This window comes from Pangasianodon hypophthalmus, chromosome 17 (assembly GCF_027358585.1).
Source record: "Pangasianodon hypophthalmus isolate fPanHyp1 chromosome 17, fPanHyp1.pri, whole genome shotgun sequence".
NCBI classification, from domain to species: domain Eukaryota; kingdom Metazoa; phylum Chordata; class Actinopteri; order Siluriformes; family Pangasiidae; genus Pangasianodon; species Pangasianodon hypophthalmus.
The window spans coordinates 19,291,645-19,319,361 of NC_069726.1; the positions used below are offsets into that span (position 1 = coordinate 19,291,645).

At 39.6% G+C, this 27,717-nt stretch overlaps 1 protein-coding gene across 5 annotated transcripts in view; it reads left to right on the top strand.

Annotated features, from left to right (window-relative positions):
• Positions 1-962: 962 nt before the first annotated feature.
• The window catches only part of tacc1 (transforming, acidic coiled-coil containing protein 1), a 34,604-nt gene continuing 7,849 nt past the window's right edge, over positions 963-27,717 (top strand). Inside the window, exons 1-7 of one of the 5 annotated variants that reach the window (XM_026942672.3) lie at positions 963-1,174; positions 17,024-17,109; positions 19,914-20,751; positions 22,482-22,517; positions 23,315-23,375; positions 23,995-24,109; positions 26,474-26,526. In XM_026942672.3, coding sequence (XP_026798473.3) covers positions 1,110-1,174; positions 17,024-17,109; positions 19,914-20,751; positions 22,482-22,517; positions 23,315-23,375; positions 23,995-24,109; positions 26,474-26,526 — 1,254 coding nt within the window. In that variant the 5' untranslated portion in view covers positions 963-1,109. Of the gene's footprint in view, positions 1,175-12,919; positions 13,866-17,023; positions 17,110-19,913; positions 20,752-22,481; positions 22,518-23,314; positions 23,376-23,994; positions 24,110-26,473; positions 26,527-27,717 lie in introns of those variants that run through there. The other 4 variants (XM_034312663.2, XM_026942670.3, XM_034312664.2 and 1 more) reach the window with 4 other exon arrangements.

The window sequence follows — 27,717 nt, forward strand, 5'->3', positions numbered from 1 at the left end:
GTTAAAAGCATGCCTGAAGTGTTTTATTCCTCTTATACAACAGCGATTTGCCAGTAATGTCTCTGGTAACCAAGGAATGACACAACATACTTTTTATCCATTTATAGTTACATTTATAGAAAATAAACACCTTCTGACCAAAAAGATTTGAGAAGTTGACAGTGCTGTGGTTCAGATAAAATACAATGGATACTTTATCTGCAGAAACAGAAGCAAGTACAGCAGCCAGTTTCCTGAAGAGCCATGTCAGTTTCTCCCAAAGGCTTTGAAAAACACAAGCAAATTTCAGCAAATTTCCTTATAAAACTGCACAACAGTGTTCCTGAGGGAAATGATGCAGCATTAAAGCTTTACAGAATAGTCACACTAAATATTGATTTGGTTTAGTAGATAGATCTTTTTTTTTTTTACAAGTAGAAATGTTTCATTATTTCTAAAGACAGCTTTGCCATATAGAATTGCTATAAGTGTACCAAACTTTTGCACTTTTATATATTTTTTTTTCTGCTCCTTTAATGTTGAGGCATGAGTGTTTAGAGGCATGAGTGTTTAGAGGCATGAGCATTTAGGGAGTCTGTTGAAGTTGGTGAAATGGGTGTGTGTATGTGTGTTTTAATTACGTGTGTATTAATGGACAGGGTTAATAAGAAATGATAGTGGATTAAATATGATATGGGCAAAGTTAACTATAGCCATATCTGTAATGGGTGGGTTAGTGAAATATGGGTGGAGCTAACCATACTTTCAGAGAGAGAGAGAGAGAGAGAGAGAGAGAGAGAGAAAGAGAGAGAGAAAGAGTGTGTGTGTGTGTGTGTGTATGTGTGTTTAGACAGGAGTGTATTGATGGTACTGAGAGGGGTGTGGCAATACTACTAGGTGGTGGGTGGGGTTTGGTGTTAGGTGGGTGGAGTTATCAGTAGGTGTGAGTAGAGGAGCTGAGTCTCGGCTGCTCGTCTTTTTGCTGCGTCACTTCAATCAGAGCTGAACATGAGCAAGCCGAGTTCAGCAAGTGCCCTACAGCATTGTGTCTGATCCTCACACTTTCACACACACTCCCACAGACTCTGCCACACACTCACACACACACACATTCACATATACGCTTCATCATGGGTGGCTCTTTATCCCAAAACAAGAAGAGCAGCGAGGTGACGAGTAAGAAGAGTGTCAGTCCGTAAGTTTGTTTTCAAAGCAATCATACTCTAATGGATATTAGTAATAATCATATTGGTATGTAATAACTATAATCACTAACAATCCGTTGGGTTGTTATTAATCAGTTATTCCTCTTTAGATGTGATTTTATGTTTTTTTTTTTTTTATTTGACATTCCAATTTACAGACTTAAGACTGGACAGACCTATGCTGTTCTGAAGCAGTCACATGCTGTGTGTGTGTGTGTGTGTGTGTGTGTGTGTGTAAGCTGACACTCCTATACAAACAGCTCTCCTATAAAAGACAATGTTCCTTACAAGGATATCAGCATGGATCTTTATTTACAGAGTGCTCAGATCACTCCCTGTTACATAATAATAGTAATAATTATTATTATAAGTTTTTTTTTTTGTATAGCAGCTTTCATACAGTTCAAATGCCTTTACATGGGATTTAAAGAAGACATTGCGTGTAAAATGTAAATGTAAAAAAACCTCACAATACGCATCATGTGTTGGCTTTTTAAGAAATGTATGATGTTTCTTTTTGAGCTTTAGTCTTGCTGCAAGTTTGTTGGTTCCAGAGCAAAGCTGTGTGTAAACTGTCCTCTGAGCCTGTTATTGATCACACTGCCGTCTGCAGGTCAATTAAAATGCTGCACCCATAGCATGAGCGGGGAAGACTAGAGTTTGACAAAAAAAAAAAAAAAAAAGATGTTTATACATCTACATAAATAGACTGAAGGAAGTTGCAGAGCTAAAAACATAGTAGCTGTCTTGAAGTTGTCGATTTATTTATTAGCACAGAACTTTGTCACTTTGTGTAAGCATCAGATTCAGACACAAGGATTCAGTTTGTAAAAGTCTGAAGGTACTTCAGAAGTGCATTACGTAACAAAATAAAAAGCATGTGGCTACTAAAAGCAGCCGTGTAGCGACTTCCTTCAAGGGTTTTGGGGTAAAATTTTAGCAGAAAAGGAACCCTCTTGTTCAGGACACATTTTTATTTGTTAATTTACTGTCACTTTTTTATTGGCCTACCTGAGGATAGATTCCTAACTAACAGTAGCTGTTTTTTGCTGTTAAACACAATTAAAATAGTCAATAACAGAGCTAGTTTGCTAACTAAGGCTTGCTAGAAGGTTAGCCACTGTAAGTTAGCCTAATGTAACTGTGCTTTTCAAACCATTCTATCATAGTAACCAAGGCAAAGACATTATGTCACAAGTCACCATGGTAAAACTGTTGTTATATTATAGTAACCATGGTAACACCATTTGTATATCATAGTGACCATAGAAAAACTGTTGTTATAATCATAATGACCATGGTAAAACCATTGTTATATCATACTAAACAAGGTACAACCACTGTTATGTCATGGTAACCATGGTAACACCATTGATATATCATAGTAACTTTGGTAAAGCCAATCTTATATTAATCACGGTTGCACCATTGTTAGGCTATGTCGGAGTAACCATGGTAAAAGCATTGTTATATTAGAGTAACCATGGAAACACCGTGGTTAGGTTGTGTTAGATTATAAACACTACAATTAGTTAGTGTTCATCATTAGTTATGTAATGAATGTATCATTTACATCTGTAAACAACTCTTCACTCAGCGTGCAGGGTTGGTCTTCCATGTTTTTCCAAACTTTCATGGATTTCTGGTTTGGTAAACAATTATTTAACTGCTTACTTTGAGAAGGACACATGAGATGGACACAAGTGGTCAGAGAGAAGCTGTGTAAAGAATGGGACAGCTTTTATCTCAGGAGTGCACAAACATGCTACCTAACTAGTGAGCTGCATTCTGACTGAAACACAACAACAGTCATACAGTTAAATACAGCGGTTTTTCTGATAGGTTATGAATGTGTTTATGTACAAAAGGTCTTTTGAGGCAAGTGTGCGATGGGTTAGACGTGCACTTTGCACACTGCTAAACTAGTGGCTATAAGCTTCCTTGTATTTTACTTGTTAGCTACAGCAGCCTTCTTGCTCCAGTGCAAAACCAAATAAGTATATCCCAGACACCAATCACATTTTACCAGATTGCATCTGGGTTAAAGGGGAAAATGTAGACATTTGATTTTTGGCTGTTCTAATCAGCTGATGGTTGAGCAGTGCTGCTTTTCGTAAGTTTATTTGCATATGCAAACACAGACACACACTCTCCACAGTGCTAATCTGCAGAAATGTAAAATGAGTGTGGAAACACGCAAATGCAGTAGGAGTACTGAGCTTACTTTCACTTGAGTAAGTGAAAGTAAGCTCAGTGTACTTGAGTTTCAGGCTGAGTTTTCAGATTATTTTATTCTCTTGGGATGAAAATGGATTTGGATTGGAATGATTAGGATTTGATGCTCCCTTGGTGACTTCATCTTGGACATTTTAAGGGTTGTTCAATTACTTGATTAACTTGACTGAAGTGGTATTGAGCCTCTGTCTTTTTAAGGTTCATCCGTGATCTTGACATGTTTGACAGGATTCCATAAGAAGTCTTAATTCACAAGCTGTGTCTCAAAACCTTTGAAATATGTAGTCTAGTACCTTATTCTTAGCGTTTCCTGCTCTAACACACATAATCAGCACATGTTGATGAATCAGTATGTTGTTGGAGAAAGAAAAGTGCAGTGTTTGCTGTTTATTATATAAGCTGGTTTATTACCGTCTCTGGTCCACGTCTCATTTTAAGTCTGTCACTTATCCTTACTTTTGCACCATAAAGCCATAAAAGCTGACATAGTGTTTAATCATTACATGAGAGAAAGAATACTCTTTTACTTCCTTCTCTGGTCTGTTATGGATCCTGGGTTTACATATTCGAGCCCTAGATGCTCTAGGTGCACAGTACTGTCAGAGTCAAAGCTCTTTATTGTCATGTGCACAGAAGCACAAAGAAATTCTTACTTGCATGTCATTTAATGCATAAAGCAATACTGACATATTCACAGCCCAAAGCCATTTTCCGTACAGCATGCACTGAGAACATATTGTAAGCTTAAAGGGAAAAACAGAATAGCATGTGCAATGTTAAAGTGTCCAATGGTGCAATAGAGTACCAATTAATGTTTGTGTTTTAAATGTTCCTAATGTGGTTATTGAGCCACCTGGAGGCTTGAGGGTAGAAACTGTCTCCGAATGTCATGGTCCGAGTGCTCATAGTTCTGGACCTTAATCCTGATGGGAGAACAATGGATGTGCTGGGTGTCTGGGGACTTTTAGGAGCCGGACTGTCTTATCGAGACAGTGTGGATGGGAAATCCTCTGAGTGGTCTTCACCACCCTCTGCATTGATTTGAAATGAAATGAGGGTCTGGGCCCTTCATACATACCTCCATCCTCTGTGCCAACTGTGGACTCCAAAAAATCTGACTACCCCACAAACTCTGTTAATCCTGACTGCGAAATAATCTCCCCTTATTTATTATTTATTACTATAATATATTGTCTGAGGTAGTGTAAGTGGCATTGTATACATTGCAATTTTGACTGAATTGTTTCTAAATGCAAAATTATTAATAGTTTTTCCAAACATAAGTTTCTGTGGCTTTTGGGAATCTCTCCTTAAGTAGACTGAATATTTTGTCCCATTTTCATTGGTGCTGTTTGCTTTTTGGCCACTAGATAGCACCATGAGCGTGTGGTAATGAAGACACTGTGATGTAATGAGTCACAGTGCAGATGATGAAGTGTTTATATTCCATGTCTTTGTTTACATTATTTCTCCTATGAAAATACTGATTGTACATAAATTACCCAAAAATAATAAACCAGAAATACACTGTATAAACACAAGGCCAATATAGTGAAAAGGTATAGTCGTTTGGGACACATTCATAGTGGACTTTTAATAGTGAGGTTTTCATGATGTGGCCTACATAGTGAATGGCGCACATGTACAGAGTGGACTGTGATGAGGATTATGATGGTGGTTGGGGACATGTCCGTGGTGGACTGATGATGATGATATGTCTGTGATGGTTTTTATAGTTAATAGGGTGTTTGCTATGTGGTTTGGGATATGTCGACAGTGGACCAATGACACTGAGGTCTTTATGATAGTGTATGTGTCCTGTATAGTGAGTAGGGTGTGTGGTTTTGGACACGTCCACAGTGAGATAATGATAGTAATGCAATTGTGAGTGCATAAAAACATGCTCTTCCTTGATCACCCCTGATGCACTGGTTTCCATGACAACCGTTTGGAAGACAACTTACTGTACTCCAGTTGCCGTGTCAACAGTCTGATTGTTTTATTAGAAGTGTGTGTGTGTGCGCCACTATCAAGCCCAGTTAGAAGTGTGTGTGATCTTTGGGGGTGACGTGATATGACACAGCTCTATATTATTGGGCAATAATATTTACACACTCTAGTAAGATGATTGATCAAAAGTGATCTTCAGTTTTTCAAAAACTGACACCAACCCCCCGCCCCCAGCCCCGGATTTGTTAACACGGTGCATAAGTCACATTTCTATTTAAAATAGTGAGCGTCTCAGTAATTGTTTATAAAACTGATTTGAGGGCGGGGCTACAGAACTCAGTGTTCTTCTGTTCTAACTTTTGCAGAGGATCCTTAAAATAGTCAGTTGGCAGGAGTTCTAGTGTTTGGGAAGGAGCCTCATTCTGCAATTCTGTATTTATTAGCCTACATTTTTATCAAAACAGTGAGGTTGGTGTTGCCTTTTTAATATTTCCTTAAAGAAACTTTGTTTTCGCTCCAAGCCGATGGAATGATTTCTGCTGAGAGTGAAACAGAGCCCATTGTTTGTGTTTCTGTGTGTGTGTGAGTGTGTGTGCGCGTGGGTTTTTGGGGCATCAGTCCTGTCTGACTCACTCATTCGTCCTCAGTGCTGCTATTTGTGGCTCCCTGAACACTTTTTGGCTCAGTTGCTCACTTCCTGTTCTTTCTGTTTCAGTCAGGTCTGTTTTCCGTCCGTTATTCCCCCACTGCAGAGCTTCCTGTGACCTCGACTCGCCCTACTTTACCCTCCCAGAAGAGATTATACTGATTTCTGCTCCTTTTCAATTTTAAATACACAAACAGATGCAACCATTCATGTGTTAACAGCCTGAGAACTCAGGTTTAGCTCGTTTATAAACAGGTTTATTGTATGTGAACAAAAGTTTTTGCCCCCTATTTATGTAGCTGAAGGATCCACCTAGAGATAACTTAGTTTAGGTGTCTTCATAAAATCTATTCATGAGGAACTTTTCCTGAGGAATTGGAAGGGTGAGGTCAGTCCTGTTGCTACACATTAAGTGTTTCATGTGTTCATTTAAACCTTATTAGCTGAATTTTCTAGTCAGATTTTGAGTTCATAGGTAAAATCCATTTCCATTCAACTGAAAACAAATAAATGAATTATATAAAATATAAAATAAATAATTAATATTTAAAAATGAAAATGAAAGTGCAGCTAATTTCTAAATATTTCTAATTGTTACCTGTATATGTGTAGCACATCATAAATTATTTATGGTATTATTTTAGTAGTATTTAATTTATATTAGACAGTATTTAATTTACGTTTAACTAGAGAATCAGTTTAAACAGTTTTCCCAAGTAGGTGAATATAATGTGGAGTAATCACAATCTGTAGTTGAAGATCTACATGAAGCCATATGAATTGTTGGAAAAGCAGTAATTCACATCTTGTTCATGTATCTGCTATAACATCAGACATTTTAAGGTTTTCAAATGCAGAAATTCATATCTAGTCAGTGTGTATGTTTCCTCTGTCAGGCTTTAGCTGAAGGTGCTGATTTATGTCGAGCATTATCTCATGCACTAACTGCTTATTAGCCAATTTCAGGAACTTCAAGCTGGTCGTTTCTCAACTCTCCACCTACCCCTCATTAGAGGCCTGTCTCTGTAAATCAGTGTCAGACTGTACACACCCTGCTGTGGCTTTTTGAGATTCCTCACATTTTCACCTTTCACCTTCTTTTCTATTCCATTTCACTCCTGTGACAAATAAACTGAGAAGCACTTATGATAAGTTGGACCTAACTGAACTAAACCAAGCCAAAAGATAGGACAAACTAGGCCAAACTCAGCCAAAACCAAAGAATAAACACCAAACTCGGTCAGAAAGGAAGAAACCAGGGCAAGCTCAGCCAAAAAGGAAGAAACCAGGCCAAACTCAGTCAAAAAGGAAAAAAACAGGGCAAATTCAGCATAAAAGGGCCAGGGCAAATTCAGCCAAAAAGGAGAAACCAGGGCAAATTTAGCCAAAAAAGGAGACACCAGGGCAAACTCAGCCAAAAAGGAAAAAACAGGGCAAATTCAGCTAAAAAGGAACAAACCAGGCCAAATTCAGCCAAAAAGCAAGAAACCAGGCCAAACACAGACAAAAAGGAAGACACCAGGGCAAATTCAGCTAAAAAGGAAGACACCAGGGCAAATTCAGCTAAAAAGGAAGAAATCATGCCAAATTCAGCCAAAAATGGAGGAAACCTGGACAAATGCAGACAAAAAAGGACGAAACTTGGATAAAAAAAGAAGAACCTAGGCCAAACTCAGCAAAGATGAAGAAACAAGGCCAAACTCAGCAGAAAGGAAGAAACCAGGCCAAATTCAGACAAAATTAAAGAAATCTATCTGTGAAACTCAGCCAAAAAACAAAAGAAACAGGCCAAACTAAAGGCCAAATAGATATAAAGATAGATAGATTGATTGATTGATTGATTGATTGATTGATTGGCTGAAAATATCCAGCCATAGCAAATCATATTTAACCAAAATAAATCAGGGAAAACTAAGACAAAAGACAGAAACCATACCAAACAAAGCAAATGAAAGCCAAAGTGACCATATTAAAGAAGGCTAAAATAGGCCAAAGCAAATTTAAATATGTGTAATTAAACCACACTGAATCATAAACCAACCCCAAAAGCAAGGACCAAGCTAAATCTGCTCAAATGAGCTCAAACCAAACTGAGCCGAACTAACCTGAAAATCAAGAACAAGGCCAAATCTGATTACATGACACCAAACCAACCAACCAACCAAACAAACAAACAGAAAAATTGGTCCTGCAATGCTAACCATTGGCTCAAAATGAACCATGATAAATTGGGTCCAAAACATAATGAGTCACGGCATTCCAGCCCAAACCAAAAGTGAACCAAACCAATCCAAACCAGGCCAGATGGAGCCAAATGAATAAAATAATTTAAAAAAACAATCCAAACTAGGGCCAAGTCAGAAAAGGTCAGACTAACCAACTGAGCCAAACCCCACTGCATTTGGTTGAAGCAGGGCAGGGCGTTTCTGTTTGTGGCTGAGTGGAGTCAGTTTTGGAGCACCACAAAAATTCTTTACTCTGTAATTAGCAGGTCACACACACCGGCTTCAGCATTTTTTCCTGGACCAACCCTTTCTTTTTCCCCTCTGCGCAGTGCTCAGCCCTCAAATGCTTGAAGCTAAGATTCGATTTGGAGTACAGCCGGTCAGACACTCAGAGATGTGTTATTGTGTTCTGTACTGTGGCACAGGAGGGTACCAAAACTCACAAAACAATTGTGGCAGGGTGTTTTCCAGAATTTCAGAGACTTTACGTGTGAAGAAATTGTTGTCTCACACACACACACACACACACACACACACACACTTACACACTTAGGCCTTTTTTCTCTGGGGACTGCTTTCCTTTTTTTTTAATTCCCCTGTCCCTGGCTCCTGTTATGGCTCTTGTCCAAACCGTTTGAAATCTGATCCTTGCTCATGCGGTTCTGCTCCGCCGCTAGAGTGGAATCTCAGCCTCACGTCCTTCACAGTTAAAAGGAAAATAAAACATAAAAAAAACTCCAGGAGGGTCTGGGTGGCCGTCTGGAAAGAACAAACCTCATAAACTGTTGTCAAATTCAAAACACATTTCCTTCAGTCTCATTTCTGCTAAATGTGCCTTATATAGTACTTTGTGTCTCAGTACGTAGTTTGGTATCACTCGCTGAGAGCGTCAGATTCAGATAGGAGGCGTGGCTTCTGAAGTTCCATGATGAAGAGTTTATATCTCATTTTTGTAAAATTAATCATTCTGCAATTTTTTTTAACTAATTGTGTTCAAACACAATTTAGGTGCAATTTACACCTGCAGTCTATGCTAAGCTGATAGCTAATCCCACACTAAGTGTTAGCCTCATAGTCTTGCAGACTCCAGTGCAAAACAAGAGCAGCAAACCTTACACACCAAACATGTCTTGGCTGATCGAATACCTTCAGGGGAAGATCAAGTGGAGTTCCATAAGCAGACAAAACTACTACACCCTAACTAGTCTACTATGTGTCCAAAATGGAGCCATGTATAATTTGACAGTCAATGCTCCAAAAAGAGTATGAAATAAGGCTTTTACCTCCTATATAGTGCACTACATGTTTACTTGAGAACCATTTGGGATTCCTCCATTACTGCACTAAAAAGCATATAAAATAATGGCTAGTACTATGTAGCCCAATATATATCCAACAGGAAGAGAGTGCACTACAAAAGCCATGAAATAATAATGTCCTTTTCTGTGCACTGTATATCTGATATGGGGCTAATTAATATTCAGATCTTTAGTGCCCATATAAGTGCACTAGATAAGGCGTGCCATGAGTTCTACTCCCAATCTAGGGAACTATATATCCAATATACTGTATAGGCATTTGGGATTCTACTCTCTTTTCTTATATAAGTGCACTACATAGGGTATGAACTGGGAGCCTTTTATGATTTAGGTCACTACTTTCTACATAAATGCACTACACAGAAACCATTTCTACAGACTTTGCAGTTCAGTGGGGTGTTAGGATTTATTTCTAACTTCTAATTCACGCTCTGTATGCTTGTATACATGCACTACAAAGGTTATGAATTAATGGCTCCTAAACTCTAGTGCAGTGTATATCCTATAGGAAGCTGAACCATTCCATATACACTACTTAGGGTGTAATATAATGAGTTCTACTTGCACTGTATGTCCTAGGAAGCTATTTGGGATTCAGCTCCCTACTTCTTATCTATAAGTGCACTTTTTAGTGCACTGTAAGATCAACTGGGAGTCTTTTAGAAGTACTCTGATTATAAAAACACCACATAGGGTATAATTGGCTAATTGAGATCAAGCCACAGCAGGCTTACACACTCGCTATGTCACATCACTTCCAGTCTAGACACTGTCATTTGTCAGTTAATCGGGTAATATCGGCTTAACCGGGTTTAATTTCTCAGAGAATGTGCTCACACACTTACACACACACACACACACTCACACACACACACTTCAAATTTGCTTTAAAACCAACTAATGGCAGCCATCCACTGAGATCCTTCCAAAGATTGAAACACTTCTGCAAAAATCACATTTTTTTAAAAAACAGCATGATACAGTGAAATATCATCCAACATTTTCCAGAGTATGAAATGTCTGTTTCTCACACTCCACTGCTCAGCTGCAGTCTGATGACACACCGTTACATAAGCACACAAAGCTACTGGCAGTGATCTATTTTCCCGTTTGACCCATCTGAGTGCTCATTAGAGATGCAGCATGTCAGTGTTCAGTGTGTGATGGGTTTGTTTGTGCTGCTGAGCATAGCAACAGCCACCAACACACACGTGCTTTATTTTTAGCATGTTTATTCGGGCTGGAGAATGTAGTCTGCTGTGTCTCTGACAGAACAGAGACGCTGTATTGTTCTCGGTCATAATTCCTCAGTTAAAGGCAAAACATTACATTTTCATATTCAATATCAGTAATTTCCTGACCGTTTATCATGGTTTACAAGATCATTATACAAAGATGAAATCTTTCCCATAGTTAGCATTAGTTAGTTAGTTAGCAAGCAAAGAGAGTGCTGAGAAACACCTAGCTAACTGTTAGGTGATGTTAAGCTTAATGTAACCAAAATAATTGCTCAAATACAGTTGTCTATTCACTGTGTTTGGTAGAAATTTCCACATGAACTGCTCACTTTTGTCAGTTAGCAGTTGATGCTACGTGTAATTAAGATGTTATTATAGCTATATAGCGTCTTTACCAACATATCTAAGGGAAATGTTCATATTCTTGACTGTTCTGTCTTGTTCGACTCTCTGTCTTTACACTCTTCATGTAAACTACTTAATATGGCAACTTGCTAGCTAAATGTTAGCAGTTCATATTTCTCAGTTGCTAGGCAACATTATTCATCTGATATTAACTACTTGAATGATGAATGTGTTGTGTGTTCACCTTCCTGTGCTAAAAGCATGAACTCAGTTCTATTTATTAATACTAATGTTAATCAGAGTAATAATGAAAATGTTCATTACAGCAGTGGTGGCTAAAGGGCAAAGGTTTTCACACTTCCTTGAACAGAATTATGGGAAGTACACGTACAATGGGCTTTACAGTATGATGCACAATGAATATTGCAGCTTATAGGTCAACGCTTTTGAATCCTTAATTCTGATTGGTCGGACAGTGTTGACTAGTTTTCTATAACAGCAGCATTGACAGGAGATCTGGCTGCAAGGTTTATATAATCACTCGTTGTAAAACATCTTGTTTGCATTACATGGATTAAAAACATGTATAATCATTGATTGATAAGTTTTCCCTTTGAGAAGACATTTAGGTAGCATTTTTGTAAGGAGCCTCCAGTGTCAGTGCTTTGTAACAGTCAGAGGAAAGGCTGTAAATTTATGTTTTCTGACACATGGAAGGCTTCAAGACAGAGAAGTTTATGCTTTACATTTTCTTAATAACACGATAAGCTGCTTTTTACTTTTACTTGTCTTATTAACTTCAAGAAAAAGAGAGGCTGGTGATGGAATGACTGTTTATAGCTGCTTTAATGTAAGTGATAACAAGAACTTGCTTCACAGATTTTAAACATAACTATAAACGGATAAAAAGTACAATGCTTGTGACAAGGAAGAGGGAGGGGCCGGGCTGTGAGTACGCACGCCTGGCCCCTCCCTCCTCCTCGTCACACTGCTGTTCTCTAAAAAGTACCAAATTGTAATCAGTGACAAATTGCTGTGGTGTAAAAGGAATAAACCACTTCAGGCATGCTGATATAGGAAAATAACCAACTTTAAGGTGGTAACAGTAAATCTGCTTCGTGTTTGCCTTGATCACCAGCCATCATCGATTCTTATAATAGCACTTCCTCAATTGGTTTATTCCTAAACATCATTAGGACCACTTTTTTCTTAACTAAATGATATTTTCTTGGTCTTCTTGCTACCACGCTTTACCCACATACAGTTGTCCATAAACCCCTTTTAAGTTCCCTTGTTTCCACACTCATTTAAATCATTGTGCTCTTGAACCCCATTAAGTTCTCTTGGTCCTAAACATTTTGTTGTCTGTGCACTTTGCATTGCTGTTTGTTTTGTCACTGTGGATGATGGGAAATAGGGGCATATGTATGGGAAATGCTCACTCAGCCCTGGGCGGGGGTTGTGAAGTCGCTGGCTTGATGAGAACAGAGATTGCCTCAGGCAGAGCACTAAAAGCCATGCTGAACAGGTACTCATGTGCGTGTGAATGTGTGTGAGAGCATTCAGGATTGGAGATGGTTAATGGGGAACCCAGTGAGGAGGTTTTGAATTCCACAGCCTCTCTGCTGTAACCATGGACACACACACACACACACACACACACACATGCACAAATAAAGTGTCTCTCACATTCTCTTGGTTTCTATCTCTGACACACACTTTCTCACGCTGTGTTGGTTCCCCCTTTTTTGCATTTTGATTGACACTGGCCAAGGTCTGCCTGACTAGGGCTGTACCATTCATGATGAGAAAATTGGGGGTGGGCTGCTAAACCAGCCAGGCTGAAAAAAAGAGCTTTTTTTTTTTCAAACCTTTTGAACGGAAAATCTCCGGTTTCCCCCCCCGTCCTTTTCTCCTAAATAGTCCGATCCAACCCTAGAGGGGAAAGAGGGAGGGAGAGTGAGACAGCTGATCAGTGCTGTGGTATTCTGAGTTTAGAGAACAGAGGGAGAGAGAGAGAGAGAGAGAGACGGAGATTAAGGAAGCTGACAGAAAAAGAGGAAGAAGCTGTAACCGTCCGTGGAGAACAAACAGCCTGAAGAGTTTCAGCGTCTTTAGGAAGATAAAGAAAACAAGACAAGAAAACAATGTGTTAGAATGAAAGAGATAGAACAAGTGTGTGTGAGAGAGAGAGTGAGCAAGGGCTTGACATCAAAAGAAGAAAACAAACGTCTTGAGAAGAAGAAAGTGGCATGAAACGTGATTCGAGTGCCACGTGAAGTTTCCTGCTGCTGGAGAAACACATCTCAAGAAGGAGAGAGAGAGAGAGAGAAAGACAAATAGAGGGTGAGCAAGCTTAAAATAAGAGGACGGAAATTTTAAGAAGCAAGAAAATGCGATGAAACACGACCCAAGGACGTAGGAGGATAGAGAGAGACTAAGAGAAAAAAGAGAAAGAGAGAGAGAGACGAGCTCGGCTGCAGATCTGTGAAGACGTGTGTGTGTTTTTAAGAAGAGATGTCGTGGCTGTCGCCTGTGCAGTGGGCCAAATGGACCTGGTCTGCCATGAAAGGAGCGGGAGAAGACGAGCTAGAAGAGAACAATGTCCAAAATGGAGAGATAGAAGAAGAAGAAGATGAGGAAGAGGAGAGATCTCAGAGCTTCAGGCAAGGCACCTCTCATGACAGCATGACTAAAGATCAACAGGCATTCAGGCTGGACAGGTTTAACTCTTTCTGTTCTCCCACCTGCACACACACACACACACACACACACACACCTGACATCAGGAAGAGACTCGAGTTTTTTGGGGGGAGGGGGGGTTCCTCTGTTTCCATCAGGATTGTTTATATTGAGCTAAAGAGAAGACAGATTGAGGATTTTAAACACACCTGTTCACAGCTATGAGACGGTGTGAGACAACAACTGTAGCCGTGTTTACATGTACAAATTAGCCATATTCTCATTTTATATACAAAACCTGATTAAAGTGAGACGTTTACAAAGACCGTTTGCGTAAAACAAGTCCATATATAGTTCTGTTTACAGTCTAACTCAACTACATTAGCTGTGTTTACACACAAGTCAGTCTAAGGCCTCGAGCATACACATATACAGGTATTTTTGGAAACATAGTTTTTACCGGTCCAGACCAATTTTCAATAAAATTCCATCCATATGAACAAAATTTTCGAAAATATATCTTACCTACATGAAAACGCAAAACAAGAGCATGCCAGCCCTGTAGGTGGCGATAGTACGTCATACTGTTATGTCAAACGCCTCAGGAGTAATGTTAATAGCATGCGTATTGAGCGAGAAAAACACCAGCAGAGTTTTAAAACAAAAAATGATGAACACAAGGATTAATGTGTGAGTGTCATTACTGACGATGACGCAGAACTACTGCTTAAGGTTAAACTTGAGTACAAAGTCAGCAAGACCTCAATCTCATCCAAAATCTCTGTTTGCACTGCGGTTTGTCCTGCCAGTAACAATCTGTAACAACTTGTAGCAACCTGTAACAACCTGTAGCAGCCTGTAAAAACCTGTAACAACCTGTAGAAGCCTGTAACAACCTGTAACAACCCGTAGCAGCCTGTAACAACCTACAGAAACCTGTAGCAGCCTGTAAACAACCTGTAACAACCCGTAGCAGCCTGTAACAACCTGTAACAACCCGTAGCAGCCTGTAACAACCTGTAACAACCCGTAGCAGCCTGTAACAACCTACAGAAACCTGTAGCAGCCTGTAACAACCTACAGAAACCTGTAGCAGCCTGTAACAACCCGTAGCAGCCTGTAACAACCTACAGAAACCTGTAGCAGCCTGTAAACAACCTGTAACAACCCGTAGCAGCCTGTAACAACCTGTAACAACCCATAGCAGCCTGTAACAACCTGTAACAACCCGTAGCAGCCTGTAACAACCTACAGAAACCTGTAGCAGCCTGTAACAACCTACAGAAACCTGTAGCAGCCTGTAACAACCCGTAGCAGCCTGTAACAACCTACAGAAACCTGTAGCAGCCTGTAAACAACCTGTAACAACCCGTAGCAGCCTGTAACAACCTGTAACAACCCATAGCAGCCTGTAACAACCTGTAACAACCCGTAGCAGCCTGTAACAACCTACAGAAACCTGTAGCAGCCTGTAACAACCTACTGAAACCTGTAGCAGCCTGTAACAACCCATAGCAGCCTGTAACAACCTACAGAAACCTGTAGCAGCCTGTAACAACCTGTAACAACCCGTAGCAGCCTGTAACAACCTGTAACAACCTACAGAAACCTGTAGCAACCTGTAACAACCTGTAGCAGCCTGTAACAACCTGTAACAACCTGTAGCAGCCTGTAACAACCTACAGAAACCTGTAGCAGCGTGTAACAACCTGTAGCAGCCTGTAACAACCTGTAGCAACCTATAGAAACCTGTAGCAGCCTGTAGCAACATATAGCAGCCTGTAACCTCCTGTAGCAACCTGCAGCAATCTGTAGCAGCCTGTAACAAAATGTACCAACTTGTAGCAGCCTGTAACAACCTGTAGCAACCTATAGAAACCTGTAGCAGCGTGTAACAACCTGTAGCAGCCTGTAGCAATCTGTAACAACCTGTAGCAACCTATAGCAATCTGCAGCAGCCTGTAACAAAATGTAACAATCTGTAGCAGCCTGTAACAACCTGTAACAATCTGATCAACAGCCATGATAAACAGTCTTCACACATTCCTAGGACAACAGGCACACGCAGGTTGGTGCTCTGATGTTGGCATTTTTAAAAATGTACATTTTCCAGTCCACATGAAAACAGTGATGCTACAATATCACACAGAGTAAATAAGGATGTCCATGCTTAAATGGTACACGACATCGGGATATCTGCTACTGATATGGAAACCTTGCTGTTTGGTTGCAGAGATTATCCAGATTAATCCAGACAAACTACAAATCTTTTTTTTTTTTTTTTTTTTTTTTTTTTTTTTTAGTAAAAGACTCAGAAATAGAACAAAAATATCAAGGAAGCAATAGTCTGGTGCCAGTGCTACATAATTGTAAGCAGTTCCTCAATTTTGCTTTTTTACAGCAAGAAATGACTGAAGCCCCGCCTTCTTGTTTTTATTGGCTGGGGTTTATAAAATTGCACGGGTAATTTTTCAGGAAAAACTTGATACAAAGTGAAGGGAACTGCCACCTGAAGCAAATTCCTTCTGTCTCCTGCATCCTTTCTCATACAAGTGACTGGCTTTTTCACCAGACAAAAATGTGTGTGTGTGTGTGTGTGTGTGTGTGGATAAGGAGAAGAGCAGCTGTGGTTTGGCAGTTTAGTGAGAGCTCTGCTGTTTACATCCTGTCTTTGTGCTAACATTCCTTTCTGAAGACTTTCTCTTCTCTTCTTCTCTTTTCTTTTCCTTTGTTTTTGTCTGTTAATTTTCTTTTCTTTCCACATTCCTGGAACAAATGTGGCTGTTCACACTGATGAGCACAAATACACAGAGCACTTCATTAAACAGCAAGAAACACACACACACACACACTGAGTGTGACTCAGTTCTCTATCTGACTCACAGCTGCTCAGAAACACAGAGAACACAACTAGTCATCATTTTTGTGTGTGTGTGTGTGTGTGAGTGTGTGTGTGTGTGTGTGTGTGTGTATTTGTGTGGGTGGGTGGGTGTGTGATTGGGTATGTGGGTGTATGTCTATTAAGCTCTTGCTCTGCAGATTAGCATGGCTTTCTGTGCCCATCAGTCATAGTAAAGTAGGTGTGGCCTAAGTGCCTGTCGTTCTCACTGAAGAAAGCATGGACTCACTAACTGTCACTCCTTGTTTACACCTTGATGTGTGAATTAAAATTTGTTTATCTATTTATTTATTTATTTAGCTCAGATTCAGAGGGTCAGTTCGAGACACCTGAGACGGAGTCACCTGTCCATCAACCACTTGCTCCACCCACAAAACACATCACAGGTAAAGGACAACTCTCTTTCCTCAAAGATATTTTTCTGCATGGGTTGTAAACACACACACACAGATACAGACACAGAGCTATATTCTCTATCTTCTCTCTGTTGTTGCCTTAGCAACAGTGGTGAGTGTAAAAATCACCTGAAGATCCTACCAAGCTCCATCTGCATGTGTTTGACACGTGGCCACCAGCAGTGAATCTGCAGCAGTGTGATTGGACACAGATGGGTTTTGCCAACGTGTTATTAAGCTTCTTTAAAGGCTCATAAAATTTCAAAGCGGAAGCAGCGCTACTATAAAGCAGCACAGAGTCAGCACAGAGTAGACTTATGAAGAGAACTTAAAGGAAAAACACCATCACATACAAGTGCTTGCTAGTTTGCGTTGGTTTAGTAGATCGTTTTTGTTTGTTCGGTTGCTTTTGCTTGCTAGATCGTTTTCATTTACTGTGTCAGCTTTTGTTTTTAGTTACTAGGTTGACGTTAGTTTGCTTTGCCCACTAGATAGCTTTCAAAAGGCAAAATATGTTTTGCCTTTTACCTGCTAGCTTAACTTTTACCTGCTAGGTTGCTTGCTAGCTCTGCCAGCGGAAACAGAACGTTTTTTTGAACTTAATGGCTTTATCAACATTTTTGTCTCTAGAACATTCAATCTGTCTAATTGTCTGGGATTCCTGAAGACCTTTTTACGTAATGTTCATAAATATTCCCACAACATATCTGCAGATTTTCAGCTGTAGGAATTTAACACAGTCATTTCCATTCGTAATGCTGTGTGAGCACCAGCATTAATGCAGCACGCATTTAACATTGCAGTAACGTTATATTTGTAACATTGCAACCTAACCTTGTTAGAAACGGGTGAAAATATTATTGAATATTCTGATAATGTTCTCTCTCAGTTGGTAGGTCGCTTTCACTTGCTGCATCACTCGGATTTGAAGAGACTGTACAAATATTAACGACATCAGCATCGTGATTGATGAAGCTGAATCTTATGTAAGCTTTACTCAAGGTTAGCCCCGCCCACTTTACAGTGAAAGGGGAGAAACTGTGGTACTTTGTACATCATCTTATGAGAGCAACCTTAACCTGGAGTTCTTATTCTTTTCTCAAATGGAAGAAAAGGCGTTTCTTGTGCTCGGTTACTAAAAATAGTTTCCCAGAGTTCAGTGTGTTTCAGTGTGATGATGTATTTGGTTTTGGTGCTGATGTGTTTATAAAGGCTGAGGAGAAAAAGGAGGCCATTGTTGGAGCCTGAGAGTCCTGAGTGATGCGTTTCCTCTCTTAAACACAGAGGAAGTCTGTTCTGCTGCTTTAACAATACACTTCCTCTAAGAACTCTTACACCACAACTGAACTACATCATATGAAGTATTCTTACACAGACTGGTAACGTTTCTTTATTTACATGAAGATGTGTAGGTGTGTTTTGACTGTGCTTGGTGTGAAAGGGAAAAAGAATTGTAGAGCTTTTCATTCTATACATTCTATACAAGCTATATATTCAATTTGTACTTTGATCATTGAGGAAAACACCCCAAAAATCAAGTTTGGCTGCAAAAACTAGAATTACAGCATGTTAGTAATGAAATATGGGTGTATCCTGTAACCGGACAACAGCACAACGATCAATGTAGGGAAAATCAATACAAGAATAATTAGAGAAGAAGATTTTGCCTTCAGGAGGGCACAGGTTGACTCGCACCTCTGGGGTTGGGGGTTTGATTCCTGCCTCCACGTTCTCCCTGTGCTTCAAGGGTTTCCTCCAGGTACTCCAGTTTCCTCCCCCAGTCCAGAGACATGCATTGTAGGCTGATTGGCACCAAATGTCTATAGTGTGTGTGTGTGTGTGTGTCCTTTGATGGATTGGCACCTAAAATTGGAGGCAAATTGAATATCACATTAAGAAAGGTAGATGCAAACTTTTAAACGTATCATTTTCATCATCAGATTTTTCCCCGCTGCTAATGCCTTAACAATTTGACAGTTTTACTTATGTATGATAAAGTAGGACGTCTGTGAAACTTTACACACTAAACGTCCTGTTGCTGTAAATTACCTTTACATTGTTCTAGGGGGATGCAAACCTTTGCACTCACTTGCATTTTTAACCAAAATCTAGGGTTAGTCCTTTTTCTTGTTAAGAAAGGTGTCTTTCTTTCTTGGCTCATCTTCATTTTCCTTTCTGATTTTTCACAGCACTTGCTCATACTAAAATGTGTAACAATTTTTTTTTTTAATGAAATTTCAATTTAGAAATTTAATGAAAGTGTTTCCTTCTCCCCTATTTACAAACACATGGTATGGATTAAATGTTTATTATGCTATATTATGATTCTGTTTATTTTCTGATGGTGTTAGTAATTTTAGAACCAGATTACATGATGCTAAACTGGTGGTATTAAGCTACTGTTATTTGTTAGTAAAATTAGCCTTATAGCTCACGTACACAATAATTAATCAATTTTTCAGACACCAAACATGTCAAAGAGGAATACTGTAATGACAAATTACATAAATAATTCTACCACTAGGGGTGCTATAACAATTAAATAACTGTTTCACAGTCTATTTTCTGATCAAGTTTAACTTTATGTCACATCATTGTGCTCATTTGTACATGTATTTTTAGGAATGTAATGATAATTAGATAATTAGAAAACCATTGGTGCTGTTGACCAATCAGGTTGCAGCAGGTATTTGACATTGGCCAGTTGCCTTGAAAGTTGGAAGATTGATATACTGCTTGAATTTTTTGCCAAAATATTGCTTTAAAATAAAATCTCTCTCTGTCTCTCTTTATAGAGGAGGACGTTGTGTCCATCACCGTAACATCAGAGCTGAAACTTGCAAACCAGGACAACGGTCCAAAACCAGAGACCAATGATTTGGACTGTAACAGCCTTCTTCCGGAAATTCCGAAGATGAAATCTCCTCTCATTCCTGAATCCACAGAGGTGGAAACAGTCACACCCAGTCCTGTGAATGTGGACGATATTCCTCTTCCCAAAAAAACGTACACCTTCGAACCGGAAAAAGAACTTCAGGTCGAGGACGATGCTGGATCTCAGAAACAAGGAAGTAAAACGGAAAATGATATAAAAGAGAAACCTACAGAAACAGAACCGGGATGTGATGTGGACGATGTTCCTCTACCTGAAAATTCATACAGTTTAGAACAGACGTCTGAATTCCAAGACAACAATAGAGAATGCAAAAAATCTCCGTCTCAGAAACGAGGAAAAAAACCTGGAACCAAACCCACATCTAAAAAACAGAAGCCCAAAGCGATGGTGGTAGAAAACGACACACACACTTCTCTAAATGTGGACGAAATTCCTCTCCCCAAAACATCCTACAATTTTGACCCAAGCCAATGGGACGACCCCAATTTCGACCCGTTTGGAGGGAAAAACAAAGTCCGCAACTCTCCGACACTCCCACAAGCATCGTACGATTTCAATCCGGATAACTTCGACGACTCACAGGATGCCTTTAAGCCGTCTAACAAAATCACCGGAAGCGGCGACTCAGAGAGAACCAACGATGAGAAAACGAAGGAGGATGAGAACAAAGGACACCCTCTGATGGATGAGAGGAATGTGAGACAGTCGCCCAAGAAGAGCAAAGACAAGATCATCACGTGAGTGACGTGTAAATGGATAACAGTCTCTCAGTACTCACTAATACACACTCAGAACTAATACACACTCCATGTTTTCATTGGCTGAGAGCAGTATCTGTCTGATTATCAGTGTGAAGGTCTGTCTGTTCATCTGTCTGTACATCTCTGTCTGTTTGATTGTCTGACATTCTGTCTATGTGTCTGTCTGTCTGTCTACATCTCTGGCTGTCTGTATGTGTCTGTCTGTATGTCTCTGTCTGTCTGTCTGACTGTCTCTCTGTCTATATTTCTCTTGTTTTTCTGTCTGTCTATATATCTATCCATCTGTCTATATATCTGTGTGTCCCTTCATCTGTCTGTCTGTCGTGGTCTAAACGTCTCTTCCTATTTCCCTATATGTCTCTGTATCTGTCTGTCTGTCTATCTATCTGTTGGTCTATATGTCTCTGCCTGTCTATACATCTGTCTGTCCATCTGTTTGATTGTCTTACTTTCTGTCTATGTGTCTGTCTCTATAGGTCTCTGTCTCTCTGTAAGTCTCTGTATGTCTGTCTGTATGTTTCTGTTTGTCTGTCTGTACATCTGTACGTCTGTCTGTCTGTCTGTGTCTCTGTCTGTATGTCTTTGTGTCTATACATCTCTGTCTGTCTGTCTCTCTCTATGTTTCTGTCTGCCACATGTCTCAGTCTGTCTATATGTCTGTCTGTCTATACGTCTCTTTCTGTCTGTCTATACATCTCTTTCTGTCTGTCTATACGTCTCTTTCTGTCTATGTATACATCTCTTTCTTTCTGTCTATATGTCTCTGTCTGTCTAATTATGTGTCTATATGGCTCTGTTAGTCTATCTATACATCAGACATACAGACAGAAGTAATTATGTAAAATTATGTAATTGTATATAATTACAAACTGCACCACAAAAAACACACTAAGACCATGATGTCACTCAGCCTGATTGATTGGTCTGTGCCAGTTGTCCTGGCAGCTATCAACCAGAAAGGGTGAAGGCTTACATGTGCTTCATCCAAGACACGTGAAGCCACCCACGACTTCTTTTCACAATGCAGCGTAACACATACATGAGCCTACAGATGCCCACGATTGGCTAGAGTCACTGTGATTGACAGGGGGAGAGAGTAATGCAATCCTTCCCGCCCAGACAGGACGAGTCCCGGGCCATGGATAGCTTTGGCTTCGTTGGGAGATCACAAGTTCAAATCCCGACGATGCTACAGCCATCCGTGGTGAACACTGTTCTGTTACGCCACGCAGGAGCCTGGGCTTACGTGACTTTTTGAGATATTTCACGTTCAGATTTCACTGTGATGTCACTCTCTGCTCTTTACTTACGTTGATAGATAGATATCTCAAAAATCAAATCAGCACAAACAAATGACACATTTTTAGATTACTTTTTAGAAACAGTTCCAACTTTACAACTCCACATCGCACTCATCACACTGATTATTAAATGTGCACAAGAAGACTTCACTAATTAAAATTAGTGTTCATTACTTCACTTCACTGAGGTAGTGTTTGATCACTGATGTCACTGTCGAGCTGTGTAAGTGTTTACTGTGTGTATGTGTGTGTATGTGTGTGTGTGTGTGTGTGTTGGGTACTAATCTCCTGTCCCACCTGCTCTTCTCTTTTCCTCATTCCTCCACTCATGTCTAACACTACAACCTTTTCTTATCTTCCTTTCCTCATCCTCCTCTTCCTGTCCTCCTGTGTGTTTCTCATTAGGACCAATGAACAAGCGCGCTTTCTCTGTATGCTGCTGTAAGTATCCACTCTCTCTGTCTCTCTTTCTGTGTCTCTGTTTCTCTCTGTCTGTGTGCTTTATCGGTTTCCTGTCAGTCATGAGCAGATTGTCCTGTGGTGTCTCTGTAGCTGAGAAACAGGTCGTGTGTGTGTGTGTGTGTTCTCATTTTTCACATGTCCGGTCTGCTTATTGATTTATTCTGGTATGTATTGACATGCTGTTGTGTGTGACAATCGATATTTAACAGTGATGAGGTCAGTGGGATGCAGTGTGTGTGTGAAGTTTGCCTCTTTACTTGTGCTCTGGAGCTACAAGGCTAAAGAAGCTAATAATTAATGAAAGTTTCATTCAAAATCATTCCGGCCTCAAACCACATCCAGTTCTTCAGTGACATCATACAGATGAACTGATATGGTTTAAGGGAGTTTTAGTCATCTCTAAACATGAATACAACTTTAGCATGTAGCTGAACACTGTAGCATTGTGGCAGCAGCCATCTTGGACAACCAGAATCACTTTTGTCCCCTCAGCACCATTTAGTGTCCTTGTGCTCCCTTAGGCCCCGCCTCCTACAGTATAGAAGTGGAAGTGATGCGAGTGATAATATAGTGGTATAGTATCTTTAACCGTAGCCCTTGAACTGTGTGTGTGTGTGTGTGTGTGTGTGTGTGTGTGTGTGTGACTTGAGTTCAATTATATGTCATTTTATTACTTTACTATTTCATTACTGTACTACTGTAGAGTTGAGGTGTGTTAATAAAGGCAATGTAAACCTTCTCTCTCTCTCTCTCTCTCTCTCACTGTGTCTCTGCAGGAATACGTGCAAAGTCAAGAAGTATGAGAACACGTCGTTAGCGCTGGACGTCTGCAAGCAGGTATGACACTCGTTTACTAGAGAGAGAGGGATGGATAGAGAGAGATAGAGAGATAGAGAGAGAGAGAGAGAGAGAGAGAGGGGAGGGGGTTCTCTGTGTTTCCTGTATATGGAGATGCTGAGTCAGTGTAATCAGGATTAGCGCAGTGACTCAGCAAAGGTCACTCGCTCTCCTTCTCTCCTTTTTCTGTTTAGCCCTCCCTCCCTCGCTTGTTTCACCCTGTTTTTTCTCTTTCATTATTTCATCACCTTCTGTCTTTTCATCCGGCTTTCTGTATATCATTTTCAGTTTAAGCCATAATATCTCTTCATCTTCTTTCTTTGACTTTTTTCTTTTCATGTCTCTGCAACGTTCTTTACTCTGATGCCTCTGTCTTTTTATTTTTTCCTTATTTTTATTTCCCTATCTGTATATCTTTTCTCCCCCTGTCTTTCTCTGTCTCCTGTCTTGTTCTCTCTCCATTTCTATTTTTGCTGTTTTCCGTTTCTCTCTCTTCATCTTTCCAGTTCTTCTGCTTTTCTCTCCCACTCTTTTTCTCTTGCACCCTGGTTGACCAGTGCCGGCACTGACACACTGTCTGATCTGTGATCCATCACTGTGTGTGTGTGTGTGTGCGCAGGTTGAGGAAGAACAGGAGGAGCCGGTACGTCACGCCACTGATGAGGAGAAACTCGCATCTACATGCACGATGCAGAAACACGATAAAACATCGAAGACGTTAAAATTGGAAGACGGTGAGAGCAGGAGCTACACGTATAAATGTTGCACACACTATAATATGCCTTCCCCAAAAAGTTTTAAAACCCTTTTCCCCAAAATCTTTCATTTGTACAGTAGTTACATTGCTTTGCCTTTCTCTGCTGCATCATTGGATCGTATTTGGCTTCAACCACCAAAGGTTACACATTTACTCACAGTGACGGATTGAAAAATAAAGCCTGCTGAGGGAATTCTGAGGTGCTCACATGACTCTAATACACCAAATAATCATTCTCACGTACTGAATACTACACTACATACACTCCTGGGCAAAAAAAAAAAAAAAAAAATGGGCCAAGCCCAAAATGTCAAAATATGAAGCTTTTAATGATCTTAACAACAAATCATTGGTCAGGAAATTAGCAAGAATGAAACAACTAGATAAAGGAAGTTAGTATGGGAGCTTTTCCCTTTGATTTCTTTAAATGTTGAAGCCTTGTGGCTCTTGATGGGCTGCATCAGGTGTGGCAGATAACCAAATAATGACTAATCTTTTAAGAAAAAAAAACATCCCAGAAGATAATTTTGGAAAAATTTGTACACCCAGCCAGACATTTGTTAGTTTGAATTTTACATCAATCATTATCATGATTTTACCTTTGTGTACAAGAAGATTATAGAGAATAGTGAATTTCCCTGTTTCTAGCTTTTCCCCAAACAAACAGTTCACTGCAGCAAAAGTAAATGAGCTCTCAGGAGTGCATCTGTTTCATTCTTGCTCATTTCCTGACCAATGATTTGTTGTTAAGACCATTAAAAGCTTAATATTTACCATTTTGAGCCCATTTTCTTGTTTGCCCAAGAATGTACTGCTATTACATGCAGAATACTGTATGCAGTGTATAGTATATACCAGCACTGTCAAACTCGTTTTAGGTAACGGGCCATGTTACTCTTATTCCAATGTCAAGTGAACTGGACCAAAAAATCAGGTTAATAGATCAATAACACATCAACAACTCCTCTTGAAGGTGTTTATTTATCATTGTTTATCTGAGAGGTTCATTCTGTATGCACAAACAGATGAACACTTTGCAATATATTACCCACAAACCCAACTTTTCCAAATTATGCTTTAACTATTCAGAGTCTTCAATAAATATTCACCCCCTTGAACTTTTCCACATTTCGTAGTGTAACAACCTGGAACTGAAATGGACTTAACTGAGATTATGTACAGATTTTTGGCTTGCTAATGTACAATTATGTATCATTAGCACATCTGGTCAGGAGCTAAGTCTATAGCCCTCTGTTTATTGCTCGATTTTGCCCCCTAGTGAAATAACTCGTGGAGACTAGCTCTTTTTATCAAAGCATTCAGTTTCTGTCCTCAAGATGACTTTACTTACAGTCTAAATTTATTTGTTGGGCTGGATTACAATTTTCAGACATGCCCGGGATATGTCTGACACCCCTGGTATATACTGTTGCAGTGTATAATATACAGTTGACCACCACAAACACACAGTGTGTGTATGTGTTCCAGTGATTACTGCAACACAGTGCTGCCCTCTAGTGGCTACAGTCAGGTCCAAACATCTGAGTGGTCTACTAAACTCTGGTCATTTATTTTATTATTATTGTTTTTTCAGTTTCAAACACTAACCCAACATTATCGGTCAGGTATATAACATCATCTAATGTGTGTGACGTGATGTCCAATGGATTACAAGCAGAATCTCATAAACAATAGACAATATACCTGTGTCCTAAAATACCATGTAACTTCATATTAAAGACAGTGTAAAACTTCGTAATGTCTTTAATTTGTAAAATATAACTCCAACATATTAATGCTGCATTCGACTTACCTCAGAAGTGGGTCGAGCTCTGTGCATTCAAGCTAAAAAGGTGGGGGGTAAAAAAAAACATGGACGCATCCATGTTCATCTTTATTTAACTACAAGCTAACCAGCTAACTGTGAAATATTGCATGTTGTATATTTACCTCAAAACAGTGAACTGTATAGTCAGTGTTATAGATTTAACAAGCGAATACGTCTCTATGTTAATTGATCTAAAGCAAATAATTGTATATACAGTATAACTCGTTTAAAGGTAAGAAGTGCTTGTTTACTGCTGATGCTGTGAGCGGCCATGCTGATTTGATGTCACTTGCTGAACTCAGAGTCAAGGAAACGAGTAGGAATTCCGAGTTGAGGGGGAATTTTCTTTATTTTTTCCTGGTTGGAGGTTCAGAATTATGAAGTATGACCTCTAGTCGAATGCCACATAAGACTTAAAGAGTTCATGAATATAGCTGACACTGCAGTTTATTTTTTTATGGTGTTTTGTATGAGTACAAGTGACAAGTGTGTGTGTGTTTTCTCACTTTTCAGACCTGGAGGTAGAGAAAAAAGATCATTTTCCTGAGAAGGAGATCTGCACACCTGTAAGTATTTATTGTTTCACAACAGCAGTCATTTACAGTAATCTTTTTTTTTCTTCTTTAAATTATGCGTTGTGTTTTTATTCAAGTGTGACTCACTCTCATCTACTTGCTTTCTGCTTTTTCTTTTATTGGAATCCCTGCTTAATGCTTTAAACAGTAATTTTTTTAAACATTGCTTATTATTTTTCTTTACCCAAATTTAAACTTTGGGATCAATAATGCACATCTGTTTATCCAACTTACATTAATGAACAATTAAAATTAAATAGAACATTGTTGGAACACAGCTGACAACATTATCAGATGGAGTGAATTTGGTTAGATGGCCGTTTGATGAGGATCAAGTTGACTTCACTGTAGGTTTTACCCAGAAAGCACTGCGGCAATCTGAGTGACACAGAGTCCTTTTCAAATTGGTGAATGAAGCTGCTAATAAGTGTAAATAGGACGATAAAATACTTCATATTTCACGTTTTATTCCTGTACATGAAATCTGATGCCGCTGTGTCAGCAAGCAAGAGAATTAGCATGCTAGCGAGTAACTCGGTGTGTAAATCCCCCGAAGGAAAATCACTCCAGTTACATTGTTCATATGTAAAGAGAAGATGTAAACAAGGAGAAAGGAAACAGAGTGTTTGGAATAAATGAGGTTGTGAGAGTGTGCTCTGTCTCCATTCTGATGACAAACACACAATTACAATAGACTTTTTTTTAGGTATTTGCTTACGATTTGCACAACATTTAAATGAAAACATGCTTGCGGTCATTTGGATCCTAAATTTATACACAGTAAGCAGCTGAGTTGTGCCTTGGAAGAGGTGAAGTTGGTTAGCATAGCTCGTAGGAAGTGTATGTGTGTGTATGTGTGTGTGTGCGTGTGTGATTGCCTGAGAAACATAATCATGTCCCGTAAAGCAGATTAACACTGCACACACATCCTAATCTGTCCAAGGGCGCCTACTAATAACCATGTCACACACACACACACACACATACATACACACAATACTTTCATCCGAAGCGACTTACAAGTGAGGGAGCCTCCAGTCGCTGCTTTCAGTAGACTGAATTACAGTATGTCTAAGACTCATTAAAGGAATACTCCAGTGGTTTTTGAACCGATTCTCTTCCCATTGTATCTGTAGTATGTGTGTATGTGTGTGTGTGTGTGTGTGTGATTACCATAGGCAG